This window comes from Pseudopipra pipra, chromosome 7 (assembly GCF_036250125.1).
Source record: "Pseudopipra pipra isolate bDixPip1 chromosome 7, bDixPip1.hap1, whole genome shotgun sequence".
Classification (NCBI taxonomy): domain Eukaryota; kingdom Metazoa; phylum Chordata; class Aves; order Passeriformes; family Pipridae; genus Pseudopipra; species Pseudopipra pipra.
Window position 1 is genome coordinate 12407486 of NC_087555.1, and position 13053 is coordinate 12420538.

The 13053-nt window shown below is 43.2% G+C and overlaps 1 protein-coding gene across 3 annotated transcripts in view; it reads left to right on the forward strand.

Moving 5' to 3' along the window:
* The first annotated feature begins 3721 nt into the window (after positions 1-3721).
* The window catches only part of BMPR2 (bone morphogenetic protein receptor type 2), a 107432-nt gene continuing 98100 nt past the window's right edge, over positions 3722-13053 (forward strand). For all 3 annotated transcript variants that reach the window (XM_064660556.1, XM_064660557.1, XM_064660558.1), the window contains exon 1: positions 3722-3852. In XM_064660556.1, the coding sequence (XP_064516626.1) occupies positions 3777-3852 (76 nt within the window). In that variant the 5' untranslated portion in view covers positions 3722-3776. The remainder of the gene's footprint in view (positions 3853-13053) is intronic.

Genomic DNA, 13053 nt, shown 5'->3' on the forward strand with positions numbered 1-13053 from the left:
TAGGTCTTACTGGATGTTGCTGGATATTAGGCTAGTGAAATCCTAGCTTAGAGATTAAACAATACCACAGAAAGGATTATAAATATGTTCTTGTCCAAGCACATAACAATGGGTGAGCCTGAGTGTGACAGTTTAGATCTCTGATTTCCTCTCACCACCGTGGGAAAAGGAAGCTGCTTCTGTGCTTAGACAGTAGCCATCGCTTTCTACATCCATGTGGTGAAGGAGGGGTCAGCCCCTCCTCGGCCCTGCCAGCCCCAGAGAAACAGGGGTGCAGTGGCTCCCGCTCTGCAGCCTGGCATCGGTGCGTGGCCAGCGGCTCTTGGTGGCATTCACAGCCACACCGGGCTGGGAGGGACCTGGCCCTTGCAGAGAAGTTCTTTTGCAAAATTCAGAATAGGTTAGGGAAGGAGGGGAAATTCTTGCAAACTGCTGGGATTGCAAGTCTGTGAGATTAGTCCAAGGACTTGATAGAAGCTCAGGCGAAGCAGATTCACAGCCCCGTGGCCTTCACAAGGGTGTTTTCTTGATCAGGCTTGGGGTTTTTGTGAAACTAAGAGGAAATAATTGTAGTAAAAATGGCATGTCTTGTTCCTTCTTTTCAGGAAAAACACGGAACAAAAATCCAATCCATTTTGTGGCGAGAAAAAAAGAAAGATATTTTAAGGCAGAATATATGTTTTTGTACAATTTCTTGTGGACAGCAATTCCTGGTATTAATTGATAAGCCAAAACTAGAACCATTAAAACAAGTGAGACTTCTGTCATTTATTTCAGGGTGAGCAGGTTTTCATACATGTCATAAACAATTACAGTAATTTTCTTTTACCATCTAAACAGGGAAAGCGCTGTACAACCCACACATAGTTAGGTTCTTGTTTTCTCTGAACAAAGTAGATGTCGCTTCTTTTATTGGCAGGTTCAGCTGGGCAGAAGGTGTGTTGCATAGTTTGGTGTCTTTTCTGAACCAGAAAAGAACTCTGGATTTTGGGCCTGCAAAAAATACTTAATGTGGTTTTTTTTTTTTTTCCTCTCTTGGAGGTAAAATTGTTCTGGCTGTTGGGTTTGGTTTGGTTTTTTTTTTTTTTTGCTTTTAAAGGTTATTTCTTGACAGTTCACATTCCACAAATAACAGGAAGGATACTGTGGTTAACATGTGGTTGCAATTCTGGAAAGTGGCAATACAAATTACAATCTGGGATTCTATATTTTATTGTCTCTCACCAATATCCATGTTAGATCTGCATAGATTGGAAGTGAAGATATTGTAGAAAACTTTCAAAAACATTTTTATAACTGTCACCCCTGTAAATTCATCTTGACCCTAGGAATGTCAAAGAACGTGCTCTCTGGCCTAAGCATCACAATGACAAAAATGCTATTAGAATTTATTTACCAATTTTCTTGATGATGAAAGAATCAGATTACATCTATTTCACCTCTTATGGCTTGTGAAGAGGAATAGTTATGCCGAAACCTTTTATTATCACTAAAATTGTAACTCTTACTTGCAACTACAAAATTTTATGTAGTAGCAATTAATATTTTGAGGTGTGGAATTGGATTTTTGAATTTCTATTCCTTGCATGCCATTCTTGGAACTGGTGTAGGAATTTTGGCACAGAGAAGCATTTCCCATAATCAAACCTTTGGTGAAGCCCATATGTGAAGGTGCTTTCTGTGTGCAGGGTGTTCTTTAGAACTTTCTTCTATGCTACAGCCGGTAAAACTTGTTTGAAAGAGCCTTGCTAGGCCAGAACATCAGACAGCACGTTCCAGTCACAGCTCTCCCATCAGCTGCTGGCCTCAATTTATCTCTTTAGTCCTGTGTAATATAGCAAAGGTTAAAGCATACAAACAGCACAGTGGGCTGACTTTATCTTTGTTTTGAAATCATAAAATCTCTTTAATTAAGAAGCAGATAATGCTTTTGCTTGGGAGAGTCAAGTGGCTGAAGCTGTATGATCTGAGTGGACTTTATGCATGTTGGACATTAGTAAGAAATTCTTCACAGACAGGGTGATTAGATATTGGGATGGGCTGCTCAGGGAGGTGGTGGAATCACTGTCCCTGGAGGTGTTTAAGGCAAGACTGGACATGGCACTTTAGTGCCATGGTCTAATTGACGTGGTGATATTCGGTCCTAGGTTGGACTCGATGATCCCAGAGGCCTTTCCAACCCCACTGATTTCTTTCCAAGAAATTGTACCCCACTGACTTGCCAGGGTTCCCAGAGGGAGAGCAGTAGGTGGTATGGCCAGTGCTTGTAGCGGAGCTCACAGGGACAAAGATAACGGGGGCTCGAACTAGAGGTCGAGGCAGAAGCTCCGGGGTGTCTGACAGGCAGGCCACGGAGTTCAAAGCTGATGCAATCTCAGAGTCTAAACACTTTTTTCTTGTTACAGGCGGTTTTTGTGATTCCCGAGCTCACGCCTCCCTGCTGCCAGCCTCTCTGACAGACAGGCTGCCTGGGGGGGCCGTTCGCCGCCTTCCCGCGGCCTTCCCGGGAAGGTCCGCCGAGGCCTTTCCCCTCTCACGGAGCCGCCGCTGGGTCCCAACTCCCCTTCCCGAGGCGGTGCCCTCCGCCCCGGCGGCGCCCGGAGCCCCGCGCCCCCTCCCGCAGCCCGGCGGAGCTCCGCCCGGGCGGCCCCGCTCTGCCTACCTGGAGCCACCTCTATGGTGCGGGGCGGGGCCGGGCGGCGGGGGCGGCGCGGCGGGACGGGCGCCCGGGCCGGCGGCGGCAGCGACTCCCCTTTGTGTCTGGAGCTGCCCGTGCTGTTGGGGCGGGCGGGCGAGAGGGGGCGCGGGCGGCGGCGGAGCTCCGGCCCTCGCTCGGCTCCCACCCGCAGCCGGCGGCGGGCAGGGGAAGGAGGCGGAGCGGCCCCTCGCCGGCGAGCCCGGCGCGGGGGGAGGAAGGCGCTGGCAGCGCGGAGAGGCTGAGCCGAGACCGGAGGGAGGAGGCCGGGCCGGGCTGCCCGGCGCGGGCGGGCGGCGGAGGAGGGGAAGGGCCTTCGCCCGCGGAGAGCAGCCGGGTGCGCTCGCAGCTGGAGACGCCGAGGAGGGGCCTCGCCGCCCCGGGCCCCACCTTTGTCGGGGTGGCCGGGGGTGGCGTCGGTGCTGCGGCGGGGGCCGGGGCAGCGCGGAGGAGCCCGCCCGGCGCGGGAGGCAGATGGGCCGGGATGCAGCCGCAGCCCTCGCCGTGAGAGCGGGGGGTCTCGCCGCCGCCTTCCCCGGAGCGTGAGGCAGCGAGGAGGGGCCGCCAGAGGACAGAGACCTTTGCCGGGATGGGACGCGGCGCCGCCGTGAGCCCGTAGCTCGCTCTCCGTGCCCGGGCCAGCCCGCGGGGGCCGCGCTGACTGACACCGCTGTGGGCGCGTCTGGATATGTTCCCTTCCCAACCGGGCTCTTTCTTCGATGTCGTGAAGCTGCGTGGGAAATAGCCCGGTTCCCAGCGGGGTCGGGAGCGTGCCGCCGTCCTCCCCGGCGGGGGAGATGCCTCGGGGCTGGGAGGCAGAGCCAGGCGCTTCCCCCGTGTCCGCCGAGCGCTGCCGGCGCCCCAGGCATGAAGGCAGGCGGCTGTAATGGAGTAGGAGCGAAGACGGCTCCCCTCATCTGCCATTTGCCCTTCCAGGCGGGATTGTAAACCGAGAGAGTTGAGGAAGGCTGTGTGAAAGCAGGAGGAATTTCCTCTCGTCGGGTTTTTGGGGTTTTTAACCCCCCTCCCCTCCTTTTTTTTTTTTCTCCTCCTCCTGGCTCGAACCGTGGCTTGCCCAGGTATGCCTGCCTCACTGCAGCACCTTGTGCTGGTGCTCCTGCTCTCCAGTGCCACCCTGCTGCTCGGCACTGCGGCTGGTGAGTAGCCACTGGGTGGAACGAACTGGCCATTTTGGCAGCGGGAAGGGGGTGGGGTCCGCTGGTATTTGGGCACATCCGTGTCTCCTCTCCTTACAGAGGGGTGTGCATCTATTTCAGCGGCGAAGCCCGATAAAAGTTTTGAAATCCCGATACGTTAAGTGTCTCGGGGAATAAAATGCTGCTTTATTGTGTAAATGAACTCGACCTGCACTGAAGAAGTATGCTTTGCCTAGATCTGCATCTCTTGTCTAATAACTTACTTCAGTTTTGGAAATATATATAATCTTTTTGTTTTGCATACCTCGCCCTTTGTAAGGTAATGCGGGAATTTTTAATATATATTTTAATCTGCAGCAGAGCTGTGCCTGTTTTTGCTGTGGGATCTTCGGGCACAGCCATTTTTAATTTTATCAGCATCGGTGCTTCTATGGGCCTTAAACATGTGCTTCACTTTTATAACAGACTTACTGTAATGTGTATTTTTTTTTTCTTGGAGGAGAGATCTGAAGCAAAAATGTAGCTGTGATTATAGAACAATAACACAAAACACTGTTGAGGAATGCTGACAAATCTTGAAGGGTACTCTTTTTTTAATAACAAGAAGTTGGGAGCAGATTTGCTAAGAGCATCCTTACTCATATTTTTGGACACTCTAGTCCTATTTTTCATTGGGTTCGGAAGCTCAGTGTTAGATATGTAGGGTACTGGAAGAGGGATGTGTATTGGTCTGGCATCTTTTGCTTTTCTGTCACGGTGACAGATTAGCATGTTGGAGCCTTCTGAGTGTTACCCAGCTTTGTTAGGCAGTAATACCAATTGTTCTTGCAGTATGCGTTTTCCAGCAGTTTTGGAAGATTACTACGACTTTTGTGTCGTTTTACCGGTCCAGATCCAATTTGCAGTGCTTGCTTTTTTTAGTGTTATTTTGTAATCTGCTGTGTATAGTTCATAAGTGAATCTTCGCTTAAAAAATTGCTGAATCTTGCTAAGATAACCCAACAAGCTGATGGTAGTTTGCATATTATAATTCAGTGAGGTCTTAAAATTTATTTGTCAAAGTTGAAGATACTTGGTGTCATTATTAGGAAAATCCTGTAAATGACTTTTTTTCATCACTGACTGGATAGTCCCTGATTTTTTTGCTTCTGCTTATTAAGAGGTCTCTTTCAGGAAGATATTTAAATGAAAAGCTTGATGTTGCCTATATCATCCTGACCTTTGACTGCCATTATTTTCGATTGATGTCTGCAGCGTCTCTCTGTGGTAGTTTCTGAGGAGTGTTTCTATTTTTTTTTTCCCTTTTCTTTTTCTTTAGCTGGGGGAAGGGACTTCTGAAGGTCAAAAATCTTGGTTTTTAAAGCACACGTCAATCAAGAATGCCCAGCATCTCAACTTTTCTTTCAAATGTATTTTTAAAAAAGTGTAGGCTTTTTTTCCCCTTTGTGAAAACTTCAATGCCCTGATGAAGGAGAAGGGTTCCTGAAGGAGCGAGCACGCATTTGTACCAGGCCAAGGGCTGGGCAGGTGCGGTAGGAGCCCATCTGCGCGGTTTCGCCAATTCACCTCAATTCTGACCTGGCAACAGCATTCCCAGTATTTCGGTTCTGGTTTTTACCTTTCTAAAAGGGTATTAACGATGCCAGCTTGGTTGGTTGTTTTGTGAATAGGAACCTATTTTCCCATTGTGATTTATTTCTTAATTGTGCAGTTTTAACCATTCTAGTTTTAAAAAACCTTGGTCATAATCCTCTGTAAGAGTAATTACGTGGATGATTTGAGCTGTAGTTAAAGATTTTAATGGTTGATTTTAAGTTTACACTGCATTTCAGAAAAAAATGTCTATACATGGGGAAGCTACACTAATGTGTAATTCTGCCCTTTTATGTTCATGAAAGAGCCAACACTCTTTCTTCTCTTCCCCTCCCCCAAAGTATGAACTGTATGCTCCCATCAGAGTGAAAATGCTGCCTTTGTAGCTTTGAAACCCCCTGTTAATTCTTACTTCTGATTAGTGAATGGATACTATATCTCAGCAGTGTATAGAATTGAGTGTTTATAAATGCAAAATCATGACATCAGAGGGAAAGTATTTTCATAACAGGTTTTTAAGTTTCTGTCTGGAGGATAATATCTGGACCTCTTTGTAGAGACTCCACAAGGACCTGGGCTTAGTATGGACAGGAAAGGGAAGATGAAAAGATGCATAAAGAGGATGACCAGAAAAAAAAGTCTTACAGTGGGGCTGGAGATGATAGTTCCACTCATAATCTAGAATATGAATGAAGAAAGAAGGTGGTTCTTCCTTCACTTTTGTAATTGAAGATATAATAAAAAACTAGCTCTAGATTCAGTAATATTTGCTGATTATTAGGAGGAAAATAATACTGGCTTCCTTCATAAAATACAGATCTTAACAGTTATCTGGTAGCTCTGTGTTTAAATCATGTAATAGTCCTTGTAAAGAGAAATGCTACAGTGAGGACATTTTACTGATAATAGTCTTAGGCAGAGGTTTAAAAAGTAGTATTGGACAAAAATGGTTTGTGCCACTTTGTTCTTTATTTCTCAAATTATTTGAAACACCTATTTCTAAATCTTTTGCTTAGAACTGTGGGAACTATTTATCTGCCTATAAATTGTAGAGTATTCTGATGTGTTAATCATGGGGGTTTGCACCTGAAGAGGTGGTTGGTGAACCTTTGAGCTCTTCCCCAGTATTGCTAAAGAATTTTGTTTGGGTGTTCATACGGACCAGATATTAAAGATATAATCGTTCCTCATTTCACTTGCTTGCGTTCTGTGATATGCAACACTAAACCACTTTTCCTTCTTTATACATGTCCAGGGTAGACAGCATTCCATTGTCTAATGTGTGAATTATTTGTGGGAAGTATAAAGTGAAAATTAAAGCAAACAGAATATGGTTTTATCTTTGGGAATATTTCCATAAATCTATGTCTGTGTGGTTCATCAGGGCTGTAAAAATTAAAGTGTGTAAGGGATTGGATAGAGATTGAAATATTTTTTTTTAATGATCATTTTAATTATTAATCAAAATGAGCGAGCAGAAGCATCTTTATCTAATTCTGTCTTGCCAGTTAAAGTTACTTTAGTATCTCAACATAATTTTTTTGAAATATGAATTGTGTGACATGAGGAAAAGCCTCCTTTAGCTATCCAACTCAGTTCTTCCAATTCAGTGTTTTGAATTGCTAACTGTCTCTATGCATCTTGTGTATAAAAGTGTTTTTTTAAACCTATCTGCACCCCTATTTCTACTTATTTACTAAAGCTATGCCCACTGTTTATGGCTTATTCAGATGAAATCTAAAAATTAAATTTATTTTTCAGTTTGTCTTGGGAGCTGTCTCAGAAATACTAACCTAGGAGATGGAAACAAAGCTGTTTTCTTGGGGAGCACACTGGTATGCCTGATGGATAACCTCACATAGAAGCACAGCCTGTGTGCCAGACTCGGGCTTCATTAGCTGCCTACTTGTGTAAGGAAAGCCCAGGATCCTGCACAGAACCATTCACCTCGCTGAGAAGAGCCCATTTTCCATTAGGTGTATCAGCCTGTGTGAACCTCTGTGATATTTCAGCTGAGCTGCTTCCAGTTCCCAAGCAAACTTCAGTGCTTGGGTACTGCACCATGCAGTGTGGGCACAGCCTGTGAGGAAATGGAAGCTGAGCTCATTCGTTGAACCCAAATTTCAAGCCCTGAGACACTACACAGATGCCTCACTTCAGTGTGAATGGTTCTGCCCTCAAAGGAACCACATATAAAAGGCTGGTTGAATTGTCTGCCTGCCCTTCTCTGGTGAAGGCAGGCAAACCTCACTTCACCCTGGACAGAGAGGGAAGCATAACTGTATCTCTTATAAATATTCCTGTGGTGAAGTTTGTTGAAGTGGTTGTTTTGATAGCACCTCTCTAGCACTTATTTCTCTAAAAAATAATTTGTTGACTTTTACATTGTTGTCCCCCCCTCCTTTTTATACTCCTTTAAGTATTTCTCAGTAGTCTGTGTAGTCAGTGGCGTTGTTTCCTTGGCAGATACCACTCTCCTCCGCCTTTCTCACCGAAAAGATATGAAAGTTGCTGTGTTGGGTTCTTCAGAAATGTTTTATTCCTAACAGCAGAGTGCATGGCACTGGAGCTGTATTGTGTTTGGACTCAGTCTGGCTGTGCCATGAAAATGTGCTGTCATTTTCTGGGCAGACTCTAACTTTATACCAGGGCTGTGAGTTGAGTGTAAAGTTTCATTCGGAACAAAATGTTTATGCCCTGAATAAAACGGGCTGGGTGATGCTTTGTGTTGGGTAGGACTGGAATCTGTGCATAGCTTACAGGCAGCAAGTATTAATTTTATTAAGCTTGTAGACTTAGTGGAGCTACTCACTGCTTGAATTTGAATTTTAAAAATAAGTGAAATACAAGAACTGTTTTCCAAAAGACTGACATTTCAGTATGCAAACTGATTTCTGTGGGATGGTTTTTATTGTTTTGTTGTTGTTTGTTTGCTTGCTTTTTTTATTTGTTTGGGGGTGGGTTTTTTTCCTTTTTCTTTTTTTTTTCTCTGAAACATACGTTCACAGAAATATAAGGCTGGAAGTGACTTCTCCTCTGTTTCCTCCATGGTCTGGTGTTGTAAGCACAGATAATACTGTCTGTCTAACACCTCTAAAATCTCCAGTGAAGAGGGATTTCACAGGCTATCTAGGCAGTCCATCCTGTTACAGTGCTTAATTATCATCATGTTTTTCATAATGCAACAGTAGTAGGTTTTTTTTTTTCCCCTCTTTTCTAATGCAAGATTGTTTAAGATATTAATATGTGGCAATCCACCTGAACATGTAGTGTGGAGCACACACAGACAATTGCCAGGGAATATCAGTCTCGATATTCCTGTGTTGAAGCCCAGTGTCTTGAGCTTGGCTACAGGAATTTTTGATGGAAGCCTCGAGTTGACCATTAGTGTTTTAAAATGCAATTATTGCAATTTCCAAAAACTGTTTTTGAAAACTTGTGCTATTCCTAAATTTCAGTTTCTGATGATGCTTTCCTGACTCAAGGGGTCTGTTAATCTGTTAATTGCAGAGCTGGAACCTTGGCTGAGCAGCAGAAGTGGATCTGATAGGAGAAGTCAGTCTGGGGGTGTGATGAGGAGGAAGAAAGGCTGAGACAGGAGAGATTTGAAAGGATGAAGGATTCAATCTGGTTTGCTGTGGGATGAGAACCAAGGAGTATTAGACAGCCAGACAGAGATAGCGTCTAAACTTCTGTCAGACTTGTTTGGAGAATGAATGGAATGAAGCTTTTGCAGCGGAGAGAGACAGAAAGCATAGTTGTAGGTGGCAGTTTTGAAGATTTCTGTTCCCTTTTGTGAGAATGAATGAGAGACCCAATCATTTAGATGCTGCCTTTACCTTTACCTCCTCTCAGTTTTGTAAGTTTGGAAACCACAGGCTTTTGGGTGGTGATGGCATTTTGTTCCAAGTCACTGGGATGTGTCGGTTTTGTGAATTTTTCTTCTTGAGTTTGCATCAAATCACATTTTTTGTTTTGAACTCTAAATGTGTCTACCTGCTGCATCTCTCAGTACTCTGTATTTTCTCTTTGGTTTATTTTTTCTATGAGAAAAGGAAGTAAAAATAGGCACTATGGACACGGAAGACTGTCACTGACTACTGTGAACCCTTCCATCTCCATGTCTAACTTCTGAGTCTGCTGGCTGATTTCAGTCAGATGTGAAAGATGCTTAGTCTTGAAAGATTAATTTGCTACTGTTTTCGTGAAAATTATTCAGTTAATAGAGGAGACAATCCCAAGATAGAGGTTTCCCAAGGGGAAAGAGGAGCAGAACTCAGCTCAGGTAATCCTCTCAGATTACCTGGCTGCCCAGTCAGTGCAGAGGTGCTGGCAAGTGTGTTGGTACATACACTGTTCTGGACTAAGCACAGTATATTTTGTCCTCTGTTCACTCGACATGCCATAGGAGACCTGGGGGAAAATGTGGGATCCCTTTTGTAGGAAGCATGGGAGTTGGCTAAGAAGTGTGGGATAAGGGTCAAATTTTAGGCTATTAGTTCAGTGCTTGTGGAACAACTGGTGTTTCTGAGACAATGTAGTAGCCAATTTTTTTGACTGAGCTTGCAAAACAATGCCCAGATCACCTTACCGAATGGCTATCATCCACTTATGAAGTTCATGGTGTGTATGAGTAACTTGCATGGTATGCATTGTTTTTCACACTTTCAGACTGGATTTTACTATACACTGTAGTTCAGATATCCAACACATTAAGCTTCCTTATGATCTTCTTTTCAACAGTGCTGTAACTTAGACTTTTCCTGTGGTCCCTTTTAATGTTTTTGCTATGTATTATACTTGCTTCAATCTGTGAAGTGCATGAAAAATAGTTTTATTATTTGTTTAAGCAGGAGTAGTGGAAAGGCACGTACTGTCACCTTCTGGGCTGGAGTAAATGGCAGACAATGACACAGGCAGTGGCACAGGGAACCTCTGATCTTCTGTACTGACTGCCAACAGCAAGTGGGCAAGGTAATGCTAGCAGTGGTGCACAGCAGCTCTTGCTATTATGCTTAGCCAGAAGCTGATACTACATTTATGCTCCTTGTTCTACTATAATAGTTTTTCCATTTTAGTTGTGAGCAGGAGGGGTGTAAGAGAATATATGTAAGAGGCTTTTTTTTTTTTGTAGTGAGATGACTGTAAGTATGATCGAAGGTCACGTATGTTAATTGGACTCCTTAGTTTATACATTAGAGAATGCAGCACTTAATTAATATCCAAGTGCTGGGCGTTGGCAGTGTCATCTCTCAAGCTCGTCATTCTTGATGTGAAGAGCACTTCCCTCTGCATAAGTCACAAAGGTCAGCTTTACCTGATGTGAGAAGCTTTAACGTGGTTCAGTGACAGGAGTGACTGACTAAACGTGCTCTGCTGCTCTTGCTTTTGCCTTATGAGGCTTCCTCGGAATGGTTTGGTTTCTGTTGAAAATAAAGCATTTTATTTCTGCAACCAAAGCAGCAGATACTTGCAACAAAACTCCTAGACCATCCATGTTAGAGAACCTTTATTAGATTTTTCCAATAACTTAAACTAATCCACAATCCTTTGCTATTCTGAATTTTTGTTACACTTGACAAACGTGTCACCAGGGAAAATAGTGGGTTTTGTTGCTATTAAAGCTGTTTTCTACAGTAACCATTGTATAAATAAATGATCTTACAGCAGAATGTTTAGTTGTCCATTGTAAAAATTGCTTGCTTTTGTTAGTGATGGAGTGGTTCTGTTGTAGTTAGTTTGTTGCTGAACCTTCTTGAAAATTGGTCCTTCCTTCTCGTGCTGTCCTTCACAGGAAAGTCAGTAAAGCTGATTTTGTTGAGAGACTTTGTGTCCCTGTACCTTCTAAGCTTCAAAAGTCTCGGTGTGGACATAGATAATGTGCTATATGCTGTGAACTTTTGTCAGTCCTTTTGTGTTTAAAACCTAAACACTAGAAATTGTTTTTCCATATTTATTTGCAGATAAAAACCTTAGCTGAAAATTAGAGGTTTTTTAAATGATTACCAGTTCTTAAATATAAATTTTTATTATATTTAGCTGTCTGAGATATGCATAGTGTGTGGAGCCAGTATACTAAGCTGAAGAAAACTAAGGTTGTAGTAGGAAAATTGTAGCACCTATCTTTTTAGTTAGACAGTGGCACTGCCATGTATATGCAAAGCAGGCACTTAGCCCAAGAACGAGCCTTCTGTATTAAAATAATTTCAGTTGCAATCAGAGAAGGCTAAAAGGAACCCTGTAATGAAGCTCGTCTGGATGCCACCCTGGTGCCGGTTTCTTCTGTTTGCATGTTTGAAGTTCTTTTCCTGCATTTCTCTCTGTAGTGGCCCAGGCCAGGGAGCTGCAGCCTGAGCAGCTGCCAGGATTGAAATAGCCCCCCGGGCCTGGGCTCTGCCGGGGACAGGAGAGCAGGGTGCACACTCCTGTCTCCTGGGCTTCCTCCTGCTGTTGGAACAGGACTCACTGAGAAGTGGAAGAACTCGTTCCAGCGTTCTGTGCTATTCTTATTCGGCTTTGCAGGCAGGGATGAATGACTCAGTGAATCTAAATGAGTGAAAAAAGATGTGGAAGCAGTAGGATAAATCATTCCTCATGCCCACTGTAGCAGTATTTGGATCTCTGTAAACTTTTTTTATAGGGAACACATGCAGATACCCAATTCTAGTGTGTATTGCACAGATACAGTGAAGATGACTTGTAAATTGTAATACATACATATATGTATGTGTGTGTCTGTATGTGTACCTATCCTTATATACTCACTATGTTACCAAAATTCAAGCATACCAATATGCTTCCTCTGCTAAACTCTAATATTTTAATACTGGCAAATTTGTGTTTGCATGGTGTTCTTAGTTTCCAAAAAGTCCTTATAAATGACTTATTTTGTATGATGGGTAAACTTTACACTTATTAATTACATTCAGATTCTATCAGGACCTGTTAAATAATTTCTCTTTTAGTTATGCTAAGATGAATCTGGCCTAATTAAATTTTAGTTAAATTTAATCTGTAGTAGTTAATGCTTTTGCAGCAGAACACAATTATTTGGTCACAGTTGTTTCACATTGTTTTAGCTAAGAATTTTAAATCTAGTAAATATTTTTCCCGAACTATTCCATACAGACTTAGAAATATTGAAAGTGGCAAATAGAAGACTTTCTTTGCTTGTATTGTTTCCTGTCAGAGAAGTAGTGAAGCTGTCAGCAAATTCAGCTTCCTTTATTTTAAGAAGTAGTGGAATAGAATGTTTGTGTCCAAAACAAATAACCCCCAATTATTATTTTACTAATCTGTATGCAGACTATATAACACTACTTAAAATTTGAAAATGTGGCCTTTGGGCACAGGAATACCCAGTCCATATAGAACATGACATAGTAAATGAATTTTAAAAATGGAGAGAAGGTGTGAAGAAGGAAGACTAGTGATACAATAATGATACAACTCAAACAACTTTGTGGTTTCACTTTAGGAATGTAAGAATATTTTTTCTCTCACTTTTTAGTGTGCAGGGAAAAAAATTAGTGAGGTCCTAAGACACTTGAATAGTAAGTGGTGCCATAATATATGAGACTGGTAAGAATATTCTTAGCAGGAGTCACT